Raw genomic sequence first — 20,048 nt, forward strand, 5'->3', positions numbered from 1 at the left:
CAGCATTCCGGTGTTTCGCGATTCAAAATCCGATGAGAAAAGGCCTCAGTAGTATTTGACATCGCCTTTTGACACTCCTGGCAGATAAAGGCTTCCGTTGTAGCCGAAATCGCCTTTTTCGTTTGGTCGCTTTGACAAAAGGCTTCCGTAGTATTCGAAAGCTGTTTCTTCCCTAAAAGTATGGACCTAAAACATCCAAGGCCTTCGCTCAAACCTGACTGATCCCTCCATACAGGTTGCTTCTGACAATCCAGACTTGATCTGCTCAACAGAAATATTCCTCGTTCAAGATGTCTCTGATATGATTCCTTAATATCTCTTCCTGGTTACTCCCTCCTCCGGTATGATAGACCTGAGCCTCGTCCTGGTGGTGGGGTTGCTATCTTTATCAAGAACTCTCTTCCTCACTCTCCCTGCACTGCTCTCTCCCCACCATACCCCCAGGAGTACCTCTGGCTACGGCTTCCCATCCGCTCCCACCTTTTGTTCATATGTGTGTTGTACCATCCACCAAACAGTGATGACTCCATTTACCCTTTGCTATCTGACAACATGAACCAACTTGGATCCACTCATCCCAACTCTCTCTCTCTTCCTCATATGTGGCGACTTCAACTGTCACCATGTCAGCTGGCTGGGTGTGGGCACATCTCGCTCCAGCCACAGCACCTCAGTAAAGGACTTCTGCGACTCATTGGGACTTCTTTTTTTTTTGTATACAAGATCAAGGAGCTAACATTAATCACACAAAAAGTCAAACCGACACATAAAACAAAATAAAGGGAGCGGTGGACAAGATGGGGAGAGAGGGGCAAGGACACAAACAACATTTGAGAGCAGGGACATCGAGAGGACATCTGACACAATCTGTCAATTTCCCAACCCGGATCTCAGTCAATGGAGCATCTTCTCTTCTGCACTTGATTATGACAAACTTCCCTGCAAATGTCTGCTGTTCTTCTGCTCCAATCGGTTCATCTGATCATTTGCTTGTTAAAGTGGATATCTTTCTGGCTGTTCTCAGAGAGCCACCTCAGCGTCGACGAGTCTGCCTTTTCACTCAGGCCGACTGGCACAGTCTTCAAGCAGCCATCAATCATCTGGACTGGTCTCCCATCTCTACTGCCTCTGACATCAACTCATCCTGGGAATTCTTCCAAAGTAATTTGCGCTCTCATGCACAGATTTATCCCATCTCATCTTCAGTTGTCATACCCTTCCTCCCGTCCATGGTACACTGAATCTCGTGGTGAGGCAGTTGCCCTGAAACAACTTGCCTTCGCCTCCTGGAAGGCAAATCCAACGGAAGGCAATCTCAGTTCCTTTAACAAAGCTCCAAACAAGTGTTTCACTATCCTCAGGAGAGCCAGGAAACTATCTATCTACTCTCAAGACTGAACTGTCAAACCTGTCTCCCTCTTCCAAATCCTGATGGCATCTGGTCAAATTTGTTTCAGGTGTTTGTTCCCCCTCCATCCCCTCTCTTACCTCAAACGGCTACACAGCTGACTCCGCACATGAAAAAGCTGAATGCCTAAACTCTTGTATCCCAAACCCATCTCTCTCTGTACCCACCTTACCCAATCATACACAGCTGCTCCTGGACTCTGTGTCCTTCTCTCCTGACAAGGTGGAGAAGTTTCTGTCAATCCTTGACTCTGATTCTACAACTGGACCAGACGGCATCAGCCCACGAGTCCTAAAATCCTGCTCTGCCGCTCTTTCACACCCTTTCTCTGTTCGCTTCACCTTCTCTTTTGCTCAAGATCATCTGCTATATGCTAGGAAATCAGCCAACATTCCCGCTTTCCACAAAAAAGGTGCAAAAACAGATACTTGCAACTACAGACCAATCAGCCTGCTCCCAATAATCAGCAAAGTCATGGAATCATCACTTCTGATATCAAATCGTTCCACTTCTCCAATGGCTTGATGTCTGATCATCTATTTGGTTTCAGACCAGGTCATTCTACTCTGGGCATGCTGCTTCTGCTGTCTCAACAGTGGATGGAGGTCCTCAATGCCAAACAGGAAATCAGATCTGTCTCCCTTGACATATCACGTGCCTTCGATACGGTCTGGCACCCCGCTCTGCTCACCAAACTCTTATTGTATCCATGGAAACATCCACACATGGCTTGCAGACTTCCTCACCGTTCGTAGTCAACGTGTGGCCCTGAATGGAATTCTCTCATCTCCCCTTCTTGTTCAGGCTGGAGTTCCTCAAGGCAGTGTTCTGGGTCCTGTGCTTTTTCTGGTCTTCATCAATCATCTCTCTGACTCTGGAAAATCCTCTCTATCTCTTTGCTGATGACTCCACTCTCTGCCACTCCATATCTCAACCCTCAGATCGGCAGGCAGCAGCCTCTTCACTCTCTGCAGACCTGGACAATATCACAAACTGGTCAAACAAGTGGAACATGTTTCAATCCTGACAAATCTCACACGCTCACTTTGTCTCTCTGAAAAGACCATCTGGACAACTGTCCCACCTACTTTCTGAACAATCCTCTTGAAGAAGTTCTGTCACTCAAGCTTTTGGGTCTCACTATCTGCCATGATCTTTCCTGGGAAAACCACATTTCCAAGCTGGCCCCCAAAGCCTTTCGGCGACTGGGTATCCTCCGTCGTGCGAAGTCCTTTCTGGGCACTTCTGAAATCCTCATCACATGCAAAGCTTTCATCTACCGCTCAATGGAATACTGCTCTCCCTTCTGGGCTGTTGCTCCTGCGTCACACCTAGCTCGGCTTCACGTTGTTGAAACCAAAACTTTCAGAATCATTGGAATCTCTCTTGATGAAGCTGATTCTGAGGGCCTTTCACTCGTCACCACGGGCAGGTTGGTGGTCTTTGTCTTCTAACGAGTCCTCTCTGGCCAATTGCTCCTCCAGCTCTGTCTGTGCTCTGCCTCCAAATATTCCTTCAGGTCGCACAAGATCTGCCAGCAACCCTCTTCTGATGAAACTGCCAAAATCAAGACTCTTTGCTCACCTTCTCTTTCATTCCTCTTTTTCCCCTCCTCTGGAACAAACTCCCACACTCTCCTCAATCCGTCCAGGTCTTTAAAACAGCTGTTCACCACCATCTCTTGTCTTCCCCCATCCAAAACCTTGATCTTTTCTACCCCTGCTAATTCACCCCAGATACACTTTTTTGAAATACAAACTTCTTTCCAGGAAGTCCGAGCAGTGTCCATTTGTTTTATACCTCTCCCACCCTCCCCCTTCCCTTGCCTCCCCTCCCTTCCTTTGTCCTCTCCTCCAAAGCCCTCTACCTCCCACAGATCTTCCGAGGTCCCTCTTCTCTACTGTTGTACTTCCCTCGCTCTCCCCATCTTGTCTCCCGCTCCCTTATTATGTTTTTTGTGTCCATTTATGTTTTTTGTTGTTTATGTTAGCTCTTGCACAACCCTCGGTCTTGTATACAAAAAAAAAAAAAAAAAATTTGGTTAGAACACGCCCATATAATGACCATATTTGGTAGGGCCACGATGGTGGCCCGACCGACGCGCTTGATGGGGCAAGAGCCCCTTATTTAACACCGAGTAGACTCAATGGCGTAATGCTTCGATCAAGCGCTCTGGCATCTGCGAGGTTTGTGGTTAAATCCCATCCGAGTGCTAACGTGCTGCTCTGAATTTAAAAGGATAGAACACGCACAAACAACCCTGCTTAATGGCAAACCACCCAGTGTCACTCTTGCCATGCAGAAACCTTTGGTAGCATCAACCCTCTGTAAAAAGTGCTGTAGTTTTTAGTTGTATTAATTTAAAACGCTTAAAAGTAAACGTAAACGCTAGTAAACTAGTAACACGATGTTTGCACAATTATTTAACCACAAGCCAATATGACGTCACTTCCGTCACTTTGAATAACTTCCTTTGGTGGTGGGTGTTTTTTTTTTGTTTTTTTCCCCCTCAACAACGACCGTGTCCCACCTCAGAGTTGGATCCCTGGGCTTTTTCGGGCCACACCGAGCGCTCGGCTTCTCCAGCGCTTGGCAAGAGATGGAGACCGAAGAGAAAGGTGCGATAGTGCGCGGGCGCTGAGGGATCTGGCTCTGGCAGAGATAATACCTAGGCTAAGGGTGTGTGACATACTGACATACCAGTGAGGGTTAAGGTGCTGGACTGGACCGTTATGGAGATGGTCGCAGGAGATCATTGGATGAAATTAAGCGTTTTGTAAAAACGGTCTCTGAGGTAAACTTTTGTCTTTTGGGTGTTTTTAATGGCATTTTGGAAATGCTTTCGAATATACTTTACAATGTACTGCAGCCGAGCCTTTAAATTAATACTAAACTTTAACAGAAAGAACATTTACCGGTACACTATTTTATTCCTTTGGGTGCATGAGATTGAGGTGGAGACGAGATGACGTCATTCTCCTCTTTGTGGGTCAGCCTTTGCAGGTCTTCCATCACAAGTGTCTCGGTTGAAATGGTTCTTTTAAAGGTACGACCCTTGGGTCTGCATTTCCCCTTTCGGATCCATTTCCAAGTTTGTTTTGCAAGTCTGTCGTCATAACATTCTGAGTAGGCCAACATACCCCAGATATGTCTCTTTCTCTTCTTCATCTTCTTTCTCCTGTTCGTCTTCGTCGTCGTCCTCCTCCTCCTACTCATACTCCTCCTCCTCCTCTACTTCCGCTTCTTCCTCCTCTTCGTCTTCCTCCTCTCTTTCTGCTTCTTCCTCTTCTTCTCCATCCTTTACCTCCTTCATACTCTCCATCCTTTTCCTCTTCTTCTTCGTCATACTCTTACGCTTCTTCCGCCTCTTCCTCCATCTCCTCCTCTTCCTCTGCTTTCTCCACTTCCTCTGCTTCCTCATCTTCTTCTACTTATTCCTCATTGTCCACCTCTTCCTCTTCCTTTTCCTCCTCTTCCTCCTCCTCCTATACTTCTTCTTCTACTTCTGCTTCTTCTTCCTCCTCCTCTTCCTCATCCTCTTCTTCTTCTTTCTCCACCCCTTCTTCCACTTCCTCTTCTTCCACTTCCACTTCCTCTTCCTCCTCATCCTCATCCTCATCCTCATCCTCATCTTCTTTCTCTTCCTCTTCCCCCTCACAATGATGTTCAGTATCTGGGAGTTTGGTTTTTCCATGACTTTCTATTACCCTGCGCTCGCGAAGCGAAAATCAGGGTTAGGCATTCGGGTGCGTATGTGTGTACATGTGGCGTACGTGTCTGCATTTTTAAAATTAATTTTCTCTGCAACCATTGGTCCGATTGACACAAAATTTTGCCAAAGGCGTACCTAAGCCTGTCAAAATTTTTTTTATTCATAATTATGATGTCATGGCATCTTGGAAAAATATTACACCTCTATATCTCCCAAACGGCTGAATGGGAAAAAATTGAAGCATGGCTCATTGTCAAGTACTCCCCATGGGGAATAAGATATGTTGATGATGTCATCAGTGCCCTCATTATGACGTCATAATTCGACAAGTTCAACGCTTGATCTGATCGGTATGAAAAAAAAAATTCTTCTGCAACTCTTGGTCCGATAGACACAAAATTTTCAGAATATGAGCGGCTCCTCCTGTGGAATTTTTTAAATGATAATTATGACCAGAGGTTACCTGGTACAGGCGCCATCTTGGAAAAATCGAAAAGGTCGCACCTCTATATCTCCGAAACCGCTCCATGGAAAAAATCGAAACATGGCTCATTGTCAAGTACTCCCCTTGGGGAATAAGATATGTTAATGATGATGTCATAATTAATGTACCAATGACGTCATAATTCGACAAGTACAACACTTATCCGATCATGATGAATTTTTTTGTCAGCAACTGTTGGTCTGGTGGACACGAAATTTTCACCTTAGGAGCGCCTCCACCTGTAGAATATTTTAATGATAATCATGATGTCATAGGTCATGTGTGTTACAGGCGCCATCTTGGAAAAACGTTGCACCTCGATATCTCCAAAACCACTCTATGGAAAAAAAAAATGAGATGTGGCTCATTGTAAAGAACTCCATATGGGGAATAGGTGTTGTTAACGATGACATCATTGGTGCCATAATTATGACGTCATAATTCGACAGGGACAACGCTTAGTCTGATCAGTTTGAAATATATTGAGCGTGATCTATGCAACAATTATATTAGAGAATATAGATTTATGATGTCATCGCTCACGTGGTCTGGCAGCCATATTGGATCAAAGAAAATAAACCGTTCAAAAAGAGAAGAGTTGGCTCGCAACAAGTTGACTGCGCAGGGTAAGTATTCTATGAATACCATCTAGTTATTTAATATGTTATCATTGGAGATTTATTGATCCAACCTCTCGATGTTCAGTGGTCTCTGCAGACATCTGCAATGGAAGTTGAAAAGCTTTCCATTGAACCTGTTTGTTGGTCTTCCAGGGCTTCGTCCAATACAGCACCTTGCTGTTAAATAATTAAGTAATTTCGGTTTTGTGTCTCCATGAGGATTTTGGATTTCCATATAGTGTTCAGCTTCTGGAAGGCCCTGCTCACTTTTGCAATTCTCATTTGAATGCCTGGAAAACAGTCTATTTGCAAACTGCTGTCTTGGTATTTCAACCTTGTCACGTTTTTTCACGTCGTCATTTTTAAGGGTTATCTTGAAAAACAGCTTCTGAGTCCTCATCATTTCGTATGCAGTCTGTGGCCGCTGGTTGCATCATTGCTGGGAGCCGCTGATGCAGTGCCCCCTGTTACCAGTAGGCTGGTACTCATTTTGCCGACCTCAGGAGGATGACAGGCTGAGTAAACCCACCTGATGTTATTTAACGGCTTGACAGGTGCTGAAACCCAAGACCCTAAGATCTTAAGCCAGCCATCTTGAGGGTTAAGCCAACACCTGGAAACGAGGAAAAACCCTGATGGACTGGAATCGGGGAATTATTATGAAAAAAAATCTCCCAAAATGATGAACTTGTTCAATGTAATAATTTGAAAGGCATTACAACTTTTATCTGTACCTGAAAAAGAAAGTCTTTAATATGATGTGACGATCAAGACGAAAGTATGCTGTGGACAAGGACGTTTGACAGGAGCAAACAGGGTTCAGAAAATCCCTATCATGTATGGACACAATATTTTTCCCAGGAAGGATCACTGAAGGAATCCAGGGAAATATGATCTCGTGATTTTCAATAATGGAAAACTTTTGGGAAAACTCATGGTGGAGATGTTGGAGCAACAACAAACACAACAACAACAGGCATTTTAAGCCCATTTTCCCTGCCAGAGCGGGGGTTAGCCTTGTGGTCCCCATGACAATCTTCTCCATCTTGCCCTATTTTCTGCATCTCCCCTTGTTAACCCCCTTACCCGCATTTCTTCTTCCACCATCTTTAGCCAAGTCTTTCTCGGTCTTCCCTGTCCTCTACTTCCTTCTACATTCATTTCCATAACTCTTCTCAACCAGTCACTTTCATCCTTCCTCAACGCATGACCAAACCATCTCAACCTGTTTCTCTTCACAACATTAATCACAGGCTCTATTCCCATCATCTTTCGCAATTCATCATTTGTCGTCCTCTCTCTCAACGATACTCCGCACATCCACCGAACCATTCGCCTTTCCACCCTTTCCAGCCTTCGTTGCTGCTCTACGTTCATTACCCATGTCTCGCTCCCATAAATCATAACACTTCTCACACATGCAGCATACACCTTTCCCTTCAGCTTCAACGACACTCCCCTCCTCGTCAGCACGCCACTCAGTTCCCGAAACTTCTTCCATGCACATCTCACTCGAGCAACCGTTGCCGAGTCTGATCCACCTTCTCCATTCAGCATGTCTCCGAGGTAGCAAAATGTTTTCACACCTTCCAGCTTCACGCCGTCTCCAAGATCCAACTCAACAAAAATGCAGTTGTAGCACAGGAGCTGAAATATCACCCTGCTTTCCGGCAAGACGATGTAGGAGAGAGAGAGAGAGAGAGAGAGAGAGACGGCCCCTATATCGTAGGTTAATGCTGTCTATTGGATGTGCACGGCAGTCCCGAAAGGAGAAGTCTGACACATTCTCACAGTTCGTGATTACATGTCCGCTCATTCTTTTCACAACTTGAACACGAATTAGACGCCGAAAAAGGGACTCGATTTTTTCTGTTTTGGACTCGTGTCTCGTCTTTGTCTGTTTTGTGAAGAATATAACAGGAGAGGCTTTTGATATAATTTCCTGAACCAAAGAACCCTATTGTCAATGTACGAAGTGTGAGATCAGGCATAACAGGAACAGACTCCAGAGAATTGGAACCAATAGAGGAAAGGCGGGTAATCGACTCCGTAGAGTTTGGGATTCGATTCCCGGTTCCGATCGAGGGAATTAATCCCAACATGATAATCGATTATTCCACCCAAGCCTAGTGTAGCCTTATTACATTCATCTCGTAAAAGCGACATTTGTCTTGATGAGTATTCCTCTTGGGGCAGATGTACCATAGAAATACTACAGGAAGTATTTAAAATCGACTGTAAAAATACTACAGAAGGCATCTGCCATTGTTTGCTCCGATGAAATATCTGATTCTGGTGCCGTGCAGTTCATTGATTAAGCAGACTGTGGCTGATCTCAATCGGCCTGTGTAGAAATGACGAGCAATGCATCCTTTTCCTGGAATAATATCGGATAAAACTCGAATTCCTGTGCAGTATTGCCATTCTCGAAACCTTGTCTGTCAAACCCTTCTGCGTCCAATCCCTGGAAGAATTGGCCTCGGTCTCATTAAATTTTTCCATTTTATTTGTAAATATTGACAGCTTCTGTTTCACTTTGGCCATTTTTTAAAGTAATACCTTCAATGGGTTCCATTATTTTGTTCTTTCTACCAAACCCATACCCTTTGTCTGTCCACCAAATCCACAGCGGGAGGCTTAGAACATGTACCGTCTTCCTCATCCATCCATGAGGACTCTGTCATGGAGCAGATCCTGCTTGATGCGCAGCATGAGTCTGCCCGCGCAAGTTTGCACAATGGTGGATCCACCTGTACCAGGTGACTTGTCACTTTCATCTGTGCAAAGCTCAGCATATGAAACACCAGGACGGAAGTTTAGTGGGGTCAGCATGTAAACATAGACTAGACTGTTCAAAGGTAAATACCCTACTCTAACCCCACATATTGCGGCAACATCTAACATAACGATGGCAATACACGACATATAAATCGGTCCAAAAAGTTGGTAATAAAAAAAATGAATGAATGAATGATCGTTTTAAGGCCATTTTCCCCGCTAGAGCGTGGGTTAGCCTTGCGGCCCCCATGACAATCATGGTTCCCTGTTTGAGGCAATGTTTTTATGGCCGGATGCCCTTCCTGACGCCAACCCTTGGTCGCCTCTTACGATGCGCGGGGATACGGTGTACCTACTCTAAGCCGGGGTACACACCGTGATCATTCATCCCAGCAAGCTGGTACTCAATTTGCCGACCTCAGAAGGATGACAGGCTGAGTCAACCCCCCTGGTGTTAATTCAGCGATCGACCGGGATTCGGAACCCAGGATCCTGGGATCCCAAGCCGGCACCCTAACCGCTAAGCCAACACCAGGCTCTAAGAATAATAAGCTGGATTATAAACAAAGAAATCCTTTTTAAGTTTCTCATTTGGTACCAAGTGTCAAATGTGCAGGTTTCTGGTACAAAAAGAGGATGCACTTTGAAGGTCCAAAGTTTTTGTACACTTATTAACCCCGAACCCTCTCTCCTTCCTACAATGACGATCGTCATTCCTGTGTGGCAGTCCCAGCATCCCACAGAGTCCACTGTTCTTTAACTGTGAACCAGACTGGATTGAAGGTGGAAAAACTGGACAGGTGAGGGCGATGGCACTGTCACTCCGTCTACAAAACGGTCAATTCTGATCTATTCGATCTAATGTGTGTGTGTGTTCCATCTGTGAACTTTCCATTGAATTGCAGTTTACCTACATGATCTAAAAATTGCTGCATTCCTCCCTTATGAAACGCCTGCGGGCAACTTTCCTATGTTGCATCTGATGATAGATGTTACAGATGAAAGAAAGTTGGCCTGGGCGAGGGCTGGATTTTGATGCCGACATCGGTTGCAATCCTGACTGGTCCAGTCGTCTGGAACTCTCACCTCCCAAGTAGGCATTGCGTTTGGGGATTGGAATGATGTGGTGGGGACGTGCGGGGAATTTGGTAGCATGAGAGTGGAAATATATTTGTCGAAAGATATCAACTGCTGAGGTGATTCTGATGGAAATATCCAATGATTAATGCTCTGAGCTTGAAAGCAAGTGTATAATTAAAGTGTTTTTTTAATGTCCAGGACTCGTGTTCTCGCACTTGTGTGACTTACCCTTGAATGACTAATATACTTTGTATGTTTGGTCATTCGTTCATTTTATGTGCAGCCTGTGGTTGCTGTATGCGTCATTGCTGAGAGGGAAGTTGTGCCGCCGATGCAATGCCCCCTGTAGGTTAGGTCAGGAATTTTGGAATTTGCTCGTGGTTCTGAATTGATATTATTGGTGCTGCAACATGATGGCATTCATTAGGTCATCTCGTCTCGATTTCCGAAGAGATGAACTTATAAAATGGGTCGTGATGTCCGGTCCGTCCATCCTTCCGTTAACTTTTTGCTACTCCCTTATCACCTGGCTAATTGTTCTGAACTTGACACATGAATACAAGACAGGAGCCCGCACAATCACTCGGGCTTCAATTTCTCGATCTCGGATCATGGGGGCTCCAAGTGATCAAGGGGTTAATCCCCAAACATTGGATCCCTACTCGTCTCTTATTTACCAGCCAAATGCTCTCAAACCCGATACAGCCCTTCTACTCAATAGTCCACAGGATTGCTCGGTCTTGGATTCTTCGATTTCATTTCGCGGGGTGGGGAGGGGGGGGGGCTAGGCTGCCAGGAGGGTCCCCAAAATCAGCAGAGGTGTGAACTACAACCTCAAGAGGTGACAGTCAGACCAGTCGGGGCTATTTTTATGATTAGGCAAACAATTTCACACTTTTAAGGAATCCAAACAGTCCATTTTTTTAAATAAAAAAAAATAACCACCTTTAGAGGCCATTTTCCCCCGCAAAGCGGGGGTTGGCCTTTTTCGGGAACCGTGGTTTGTTGTTGTTTTTTGGTCCCCTTTTTGAAGCAATGTTTTACGGCCGGATGCCCTTTCTGACGCCAACCCTTTTTGCCGCCTTTAACGACAAACAGGGAATTGCCAGTGAACTGGTACTCAATTAGCCGACCTCGGAAGGATGACAGGCTGAGTCAACCCCCCTGGCGTTAATTCAGTGATTGACCGGGATTCGAACCCAGGTATCCTCGGATCCTAAGCCGGCACCCTAACCGCTAGCCCAACACCAGGGTTACCTGGTACCAGGGTTACCAGGATTTGGTATGGAAATTTTTTAAATGATAATCTTTATTCAATAAAATAAGTGATATTTTTCGGGATCCACATGATGTATCGTGCGTCATTTTACGTGCTCTCATTGGTTCCAATTCCTCGGCTTTTTGATGAAAGTTTTATTCCTGTCTCGGAAAGTGAAGCACAGGCTTCAAGAAGTATGAATAACTAGTAAGCCCATCAAATATAACGGGTTGGAACAGTTTATTCGATGGTGCAGCCTCGCGAGCGTGCCAAAGTCTGAAGCTTCGGCCTATTGTCAGGTGTGCTTATATCTTTTTTTATTTTATTAGATGTCCTATGGACATAAATGAACACTCGTTTTACTGTGCGTGCGTTGCACATCACGTGCAGCGAATTTCACCTCCCTGTGCCTTGTATTTATTGTTATTTTGTTTTTTTTAATGCTTCTGTTCATCGCCCTTGAGGCTCAGTTTGCAAGCCACCGTCACAATTCCAAAATAAGAGACATAATTGCTCTTTTATGGAAAATGTATTTCAAGTTTGTTTCATCCTCATAAAATAGGCCGTAGTGAACACACATTCGTGTTAAAAGATCGGCCTTTAACCCTATCGGACCCGCTGTCGACTTTAGTCGCCACGGCCATACTCAACCTTCTGGCCCATTGTCGACGAAAGTCGCCCAAACCAAAGTCGACCCAAGTCGACCAAACTTTAGTGGAACGGGTCCGATAGGGTTAATACCTACGCTTATGAAGGGGGACGGACATCTGTACAAACACAAATACACAAACTGACATCGTGTTTTATGTGGTAGATTTATTTCTCTCCACAACCAACCAATGTAAGAAGCTATACAGATTGAGATAAATATGTCACAAGCAACCCATGTTCATGTCCTTTATAGTACATTTTCCCAAGTACCAATTATTCCAGTGGAGGTTGAAGATGGGTGGGTGGGGGAGCGGGGAGACAACCAGGAAATGATTCAACACGTGTTACATCTACTTATCAAATAAATAAACTGATAGTTTAAATTAATGCCATGTGGATAAAGCAAAGGCATGATGGGCCAAATGGCTTCCTCATATCTCCAAGTTCCTTCTATTTTCTTGAACACACAAAAAAACAATCTTTCAGAGTGGGGGTGAGAACTCTCATTTCCTTTGCCCCTCCCCCTTCCCCTCCCCTTTCCCCTTGATTAATCTGTGCAATCACCTCCCTGAGTCTTATGTTGTTCTCTCCTTCAGTCGTTTAATAACTTGTCAAACCTCCGTATCAATTTATCTGCCATACCCACCCATGACCTCTCATTAATTATTGCCGAGCCTATGTCTACCTTTGTTTCTCCACATTTTTGGTCTGTACATCCTGTCTCACATAGAATACAGGTTTCACTTTGTAACCACCTGAGGTGAAATTATCGGTCTTCCAAAATATAGTTCATAAAAGGCTTTGGTTTACTCGTCTCGTTCAGTTTTCCCTTCCCTGTAAAATTCTCCTTAAAAAAAAAAAAAAAAACTATTTATGGCTGTTTGCTTGTGTGGGTGTTTCTTCAGTAAAGGTGTTGCTTCTTGACTTGCCCTGTACATGTATATTTTGACTGTAACATGCACAGGGAGTTGCGTAAGCGACCAGGTGTACTGGACGCGAGGAAGGACAATGTCGCACACCACGGAGTGTTTTCCTCGGATATGTTGGCGCTGCTTGTTCCCACGCTCTTCCTCTCACACCTCCTGACACTTGGATTGGGGTACGTTTCTGATTTTTCTTATTGTGATAGAAAAAGGTGTATCCGTCTGGGACTGTTGGTGTCACATTTTGCTTGAATGCTTGATATCATTTCTTAAACTACCTGCAGTTTTCATGTTGGCTTTCCTACTGATGGTTGAATCTTGAAATTATTTTCTGATGGTTGCAATCAAGAATGTATCTACTCGAAGCGTCTTCAAGAAATAATTTCTCTCCATCTGGTAACATTCCAGGAGATCTGTTGCCATGGCCACAGGAATTCTCTTTTAATCAAATGTGAAGTCCTTTGGTACCCATCATGCACCACCATTATTAGATTTCAAGTGGGAATGAATGATTCATTGCGTCCACGCTTCCAACATTGACATCCAATTATTCTGTAATTTCAGGTATAGTAATCCCAAGCTTCTCCAAAATTATCTATTCAAAATGTTTAGTACGCTCGAGCGACCGCAGAGGTTTGCATGTGAGAACATTGAAGATCACCCACCGATCCACGGCCATTTTTTTATCCTCCTGCACCAATCAAACACTACACGAGGGACGTGTGCCACCAAATAGTGCTGACAGTCTCCTGATAACTCCAGCCGGTTTGTGTTTCTCTTTCACAAGGAACTCGATGCTGCGTACATCACTGCTCCACAATGCATGCAAATGTTTTGGACGCCATCTTGGTTTTACCCAGAATGTTTTGACCTGTGACGGCACTTCCTGTTTAACTTGCTCGGGGTAAACAATAACATTGCACCCAATTTCAACGATGAACTATTGTTTTTACATGATGTAACATTAAAAGGTCAACATCAACATTAAACGACCCTCTATTTAGGTGGGTTGCGAGAACATCCATCGACCCTTTCGGAAAGATAAGTTAACGTCACTTCTCTGGAACAATTTGTTTGAATTACCATCAAAAAAATTAATGGAGAACTATCAACCTTGAAGCAGTTGTCAATACAAAACAAGTCTTTGGTCATCTGCATTGTGATTTAAAATAAATAAATAATAATGCAGACGCCATCTATTCAAGTTTTCATAAGAGATTGCTCACACCTGCAGGCTTTGCTGTGTAAATAGTTCGCTATTCTGCCACTAATCAATGGTCAACTGTCAAGATAGTGGAATGTTTTATTTACTCAGTTATTTGTGGCATTGAACTAAATCTTTTCTTAAAATGGTTTTGCTTAAAATGGCACTAAATAAATTAAACTAAATCTAAATCTTTTCTCCCGCCTCTGGAACAAACTCCCTCACTCTCTTCAATCCCACTCCTCCCTCCAGGTCTTTATAACAGCTGTTCACACCATCTCTTATCTTCCCCCATCCAAAACCTTGATCTTTTCTACCCCCGATAATTCACCCCAGATCCACTTTTTTGAAATACCGACTTCTTTCCTGGAAGTCCTAGCAGTGTCCATGTGTTTTTTTTTGTTTTTTTTTACCCCTTCCCCCCTCCCCGACCCTTCCCATGCCTCCTCCCCCCAAGCCCTCTCCCTCCCACAGATCTCCAATGTTATATTTGTGTGCTTCCCTCTCTCTCCCCATCTTCTCTCCCGCTCCCTTTATCATTTGTTTTATGTGTCAGTTTGTCTTTTTGTGATCTAGCTCTAATCTAGTTTGTCTAACACGTTTGTTTGTTAGCTCTAACACGAGCCTCGATCTTGTATTTAAAAAAGAAAAAGAAAAAAAAAAGATCTCTAAGTGGAGCTTGTACATAGTCCGAGAACACAGACATCACATTAGTAGATATCGGTGTAATATTGCAAGTACCTCAGCATCGACAATGGACAATCATTTCTGGTATGAGGGATGTCATCTTGGGCCACTCACATTGTGAGGCAATTTTTTTTTTTTTTTTTTACATGAACTGATTTGATTCTGAGGTCAATAGGTCAAAGTTCAGTCACTGATAGGTTTATAACCTGAGAACAGTTAAAGGGATATAAGTAAACATGGTACAGGTTTGTATAATGATGTAAATATGAACTGATTATATTTGGGGTCATGAGATCAAAGGTCAGATGTCATGTTCGGTAAAAATCCTGTTACCACAATAACTTGTGAACCAGTGATGGGATTTTCACCAAAGTTGGTCCAAGTATGTATTATGAAGCAAAGATGAACTGATTTGATTTTGGGGTCAAGAGGTCAAATGTCAGAGGTCATGTTAAGTTACAATTATTTTGTTACCACGACAACTTAAGAACGGCTGAAGGGATCTAAGTCAAACTTGGTACAGGTATGTATAATGATGTAAAGATGAACTGATTCGATTTTGGGTTAAAGTTCTTTGGGGGATTTTGGGGTAAAAATGTTTTGGGTAGATTCGATTTTGAGGCATATCGGTTGATGTCGAAGAGTGGCGTTCTAGTTTTTACAGGCTCTAAAGCTCAGGAGGAGCACGAATGCACACAAAATCGAGCATGCATGCAGACAGATACATGAGACAACACCAGACTTGACTTTCACATAAACACAGCCGCTGACATTGGGGGACTGGGTACCAGCAGAGCAATTGAGGAGGAATTTCCTCATCTTCATGGATGCTAACCTATGGTTCTTTGTCCGTGCCCTATCCTTTAAAAGGTAAATGCTGAGCGTCAAGCAAGGTAGCAGCACGTACCGTTTTTTGAAGTCTTTGGTAAGACTCGGCTGGGACCTCCAAGATGCTCAGGGCATGGCCAAATTGGAATGATAACAAATGGAATAGGAGCGTCAACAAGCTAACACAATTATATTGCTAGTGTGCTCTCCACCGTGTTATCTCATCCTGGGTGTCGGACAAGGTCAGTTTAAGGGAGTGAATGCACCTGATGAAGGTTCATGTAAAGCTTGGCTCCACAGTTGCATTTTCATCCTGGATATCCTCAAGCACAATCTCAGTCACAAGGTCGGCCATAGTTTTGAAAATGTATGGCACACAAATCTGAGACTTTGACATTCTGTGTCCACACACCCTCTTTTGCTTTATTTTTTCCTCTGCCTCTTGCGGGTTACTATTTACAGATCTTCTTCTCCTTCACCGAGTTTGATGTCATGCTAAGCATTGTTTTTAATATCACTTTGACTGGGTTGTTTGTTTAAATCTCTTAACCCGATAAGCCTTTTCAAAAGGAAAAGTGCAGCTGCTAATTGCAAACCTATGTAATCTATGGACACAATGATAATAAATACACACTTCCTTATGCCCTGTATGCCATATTTATTTAAATAAACATTAATTCTGATAGTGAAAGATACCAAGACCCCAACATGGACATATTAGAATTTTTCACAATGTGGATTAGCACCTTCGTGGTGGAATGCGTAAAGCCTTGTTCAATTGCACTCAATGGTGTGCATTTGATAACCATGACTGCTTGGTGGAAATCTTTGTATTCTGCGATGAAGTAGAGAGTGACCTGGCCACGGGCACGTTCATGAATTGTCGTGAATGCCCTGATGCTCTTTTAAGAGTCTAGGCCTCCACCAGCATCACCATAACATGGAGGAAAATGTAGTCTAAGCTTCAGAATAGGAAGAAAACCTTTGCTATCCAATTATTTTTTAAACACCTGTTTTCTAAACACTGCTTGCCTGTGTTACAGCATTTATTTGGGGAAACGACTGGGAACCCCATCTACGAGTTCGTTGTGATGGCCACAGCTCTGAAACACCGCACAGTACTCCCACCGGCGAATGGCACCAGACTGTTACAGAATACCACACGACGTCGTGTATTTCCACCCACCGTGGCTGTCCCTTGTTTGAGCGCTGCTTTTGCACAGCGACAGTTAATCCGTTCATGCGAGCAGCATAACGCAAGCCGAGTTTGGCCTATTAACACCGGCCATGCTCATCGATGCCACTCCAATGGAGGAAGCGTTAGGCTCCTCTGATTCACTGTTGAAGCCACCAAGGGAAATGTCTTTAGTTGGTTGCCAGTGTTCTGGTTTGCTGCCTCTGGGGACAGATGTCTGCAGTAAGACCATGACAAACGCTTGCTCCCTTTTCGCCAAACCCTTGCCAAATTGCCGACGTCTCGATTTGCATCGTTTGATTTGGCGTTGAAACAAAGGTGGATTGGGGAAAGAGAGCACATACCGATACCATTTGTTTTTGTCAATGTCCAAGTGCCTGCATCGTCGCTCGCATGCTCTTACCGTTGTGTGTGTGCAAATGCGTTTTTGAGAAAGCAAGTGCGTATTATGTGAAATGCGACCGATTCCACAAACACACTGAACCGTGTGCAATTCCGTCTTTGTTTTGTCAGTATTTCCCCTTCCTTGGTACTTTCAAATATATAGCGAAGTAAATGTGGAGGAAACCAAGATTGTGGGATTTTTTTTAAGCACATTGGCAAATCTTTTAACAGGAATGAATGCCTAAATGATGGCATCGAACGAGTACTAAATAATTTAAGAAAAGCATTTTGCTCTTTGTCATCGCTGCGGTGACTCTTCAATTTGAAACGACCACTCCACCGGATCACAATTTGGGAATTGCCTGGAGGCAAAAAATAAAAAGGCGACTGACTGTGATTTGGTTGATCATTGTTCCATTTTGTGTTTCATGGCGTTCGCTCATTCATGTGCATCATTGCGTCATTGCGTCAAAATGGTCGCTTGGTTACCCAAGGTCTTACCTTCATTCCCTCTACTTGGCTTGCCAATCGGAATATTTGAAATATCTATCGCAGTTTGAAATTCTTCAAAGCACTTTTTTTTTTCTTTTAAAGAAAATTCTAACTGCCACTTTTTAAAGAAAATTGAAGAAATAAAATTAAAGAAACACAATTAAAGAAAATTCTAACTGCCACTTTTTAAAGAAAATTAAAAAGAAAATTAAAGAAACACAATTAAAGAAAATTCTAACTGCCACTTTTTAAAGAAAATTAAAAAGAAAATTAAAGAAACACAATTAAAGAAAATTCTAACTGCCACTTTTTAAAGAAAATTGAAGAAAGAAAATGAAAGAAAATTCCAACTGCCACTTTTAAAAGAAAATTAAAGAAATAAAATTAAAGAAAATTCTACCTGCCACTTTTTAAAGAAAATTGAAGAAAGAAAATTAAAGAAAATTCTAACTGCCACTTTTTATAGAAAATTAAAGAAATAAAATTAAAGAAAATTAAAGAAACACAATTAAAGAAAATTCTAACTGCCACTTTTTAAAGAAAATTGAAGAAAGAAAATTAAAGAAATAAAATTAAAGAAATAAAATTAAAGAAGCACAATTAAAGAAAATTCTAACTGCCACTTTTTAAAGTCCAGCTCACTTCCTCATCTTACTTTGGCTTTAACTGAAGAGTTAAACAAATCTTTTATTTAAAGGTTTTGCTATTTGATCATTCCACCGTGCCTCGGAAGTAAGCTAATTGTCTAATGACAATCTTGTTGATGTTGATGACTTTATGTGGTCTTGTGACGGCACCTTGGAGGAATGTCCTCGGATTATTCAACACCAACTCCGAATCCCATAATGGGCAATTAAGTTATGTGACAAGTGTGACCAACCCACATTTGAGTCCTTGGCACTAATTTGCTTTCACAAGTGCATTAAGTTGATATAATTTTCTTTTCCTCCCTTATATCATTTACGTTTTCATTTGTTCTGTCAGCTTTCATTCTTTCAATTGTTTGAACGCAATTGTGAACTTTTAAAGGACCTCATAAATTTTGCCTTTAATTTTGAGAACACTACATTGATGATCAAAGACTTCTTGCTTTGATATTCATGGTGTCATTGCAAGCTTTTCAACCTCCCTTCCATTCCCTTAGCAGCATCATGAGGTGTGGTTAAAGCATCTGAAATCTCTTTTTGCATTTTATTCATTTAAACATTGAAACAAATTCACGTGTACATGGAAGATTGATCCAAAAGTGCTTTGGAGCCGTAGCGCCGGACGTCACACCACATGCTCCCTTTTTGAGTTGGAAGGAGAATCATTGGAAATTGCACTGTTTTGTGGGTCATTGTGCAATGTGCAAGTTCCTCCTCTTCCTCCTCTCCGTGCTCCCTCTGATTATCATTGATCTGCTGTACGATGCATGCCACTGTTGCACGATATGTTTGGGTAGACTTTCATGTACGTGAAGAACATGAGAACAGGACATGGGAATGCTGAGCTTGTTTGTTGGTTTTGAAATAACAAGCTTTTATGTGACATTGGATTCGTTCTCCTTACCTGAGGCACTTTCAAACACAATACGTCCACAAAATGCTTTCAATGTTTGACCTTGTAATAAACGGCATAACATGTTACATCATGAAGCATGATGTCATTGATTCTGGAGCGAAGCCATGGTGACTGGTTGCACCGGCTGATTTAAAGTGAGTGAAGGCTGCCAAAGTTTTCTGATCCCACTTGAGGATATTCTTCCATTTAAAGCTGTTGTGTCGTGATAAAACTGCTTTAATCGCCATGAAGTTCCTCGTGCAGGTAGAAATATGCCAACATCATTACTGGCACATGTGGTTGAGATGGCCCTGAAGAGACAATAATTTGTGGTTGTTCAAGAGACAATGTGGTTGCTTATGGGGTAAAGGTGATTCAAAACGTATGGACTTGTCAGTTAGTAAAAGCATAAGATGGATTTGAAAACTTTGCACATTTTAAAGCAAACGTCACAGGTTTCAATTTTTAAAAAAAACTTAATGTCTAATAGGGTTCTTCTTTTTTAACATGCCCCACTGTTTCCACTTTCTTGTGGGATCGGCTTCGGGGAACGGTTCTGGCCTGTCTTTCACAAACTGGCTGTCCAGGTCTGACTGATTTACTATACCGTATATAGGTATACCTTGCCCAGGCTATGTAGCCATACACAGTACACACACACACACACGACACACACAAGATCAGGACTGTTATTTCCAGCAAGTTGGAGCTCCACCTCATTATGGACGTCATGTTCGTCAGTGGCTTGGTGAAAACTTTCCCAGAAAGTGGATCGGCTGCCGCGGTCCGATCGAGTGGCCGG

General features: G+C 43.0%; 1 protein-coding gene and 1 long non-coding RNA gene across 8 annotated transcripts in view; one reads left to right on the forward strand and one right to left on the reverse strand.

Annotated features, from left to right (window-relative positions):
• Positions 1 to 3,747: 3,747 nt before the first annotated feature.
• LOC137438071 (BCL2/adenovirus E1B 19 kDa protein-interacting protein 3-like) lies at positions 3,748 to 17,399 on the forward strand. 7 transcript variants are annotated; one of them, XM_078766611.1, is made up of 7 exons: positions 3,865 to 4,202; positions 4,357 to 4,454; positions 8,854 to 8,983; positions 9,730 to 9,802; positions 9,992 to 10,095; positions 12,956 to 13,090; positions 16,677 to 17,399. In XM_078766611.1, exons 3-7 carry the CDS (start codon positions 8,907 to 8,909, stop codon positions 16,723 to 16,725), a joined length of 438 nt encoding a protein of 145 aa, XP_078622737.1. In that variant the 5' UTR covers positions 3,865 to 4,202; positions 4,357 to 4,454; positions 8,854 to 8,906; the 3' UTR covers positions 16,726 to 17,399. The 7 variants fall into 7 exon arrangements, with proteins under 7 accessions (XP_067989067.1, XP_067989065.1, XP_078622737.1 ...); XM_068132968.2 differs by having other exon boundaries at positions 4,403 to 4,454; XM_068132967.2 differs by having other exon boundaries at positions 3,884 to 4,026; positions 4,403 to 4,454.
• A 1,477-nt stretch (positions 17,400 to 18,876) lies between these two features.
• Positions 18,877 to 20,048, reverse strand: part of LOC144888508 (uncharacterized) — a 36,439-nt gene continuing 35,267 nt past the window's right edge. Inside the window, exon 4 of the long non-coding RNA XR_013621075.1 lies at positions 18,877 to 19,557. This is a non-coding gene — a long non-coding RNA (uncharacterized LOC144888508). The remainder of the gene's footprint in view (positions 19,558 to 20,048) is intronic.

Source organism: Myxine glutinosa, chromosome 12, assembly GCF_964187855.1.
Source record: "Myxine glutinosa chromosome 12, kmMyxGlut1.1, whole genome shotgun sequence".
In the NCBI taxonomy this organism is placed as follows: Eukaryota; Metazoa; Chordata; class Myxini; order Myxiniformes; family Myxinidae; genus Myxine; species Myxine glutinosa.

Bases quoted from the DNA above. Each gene is read 5' to 3' on its own strand.
- LOC137438071 (XM_068132964.2), top strand. The intron at 10,096-12,955 runs GTAGGCATTGCG...TAACATGCACAG, and splicing joins CTGGAACTCTCACCTCCCAA to GGAGTTGCGTAAGCGACCAG. The intron at 13,091-16,676 runs GTACGTTTCTGA...CCTGTGTTACAG, and splicing joins CTCCTGACACTTGGATTGGG to CATTTATTTGGGGAAACGAC.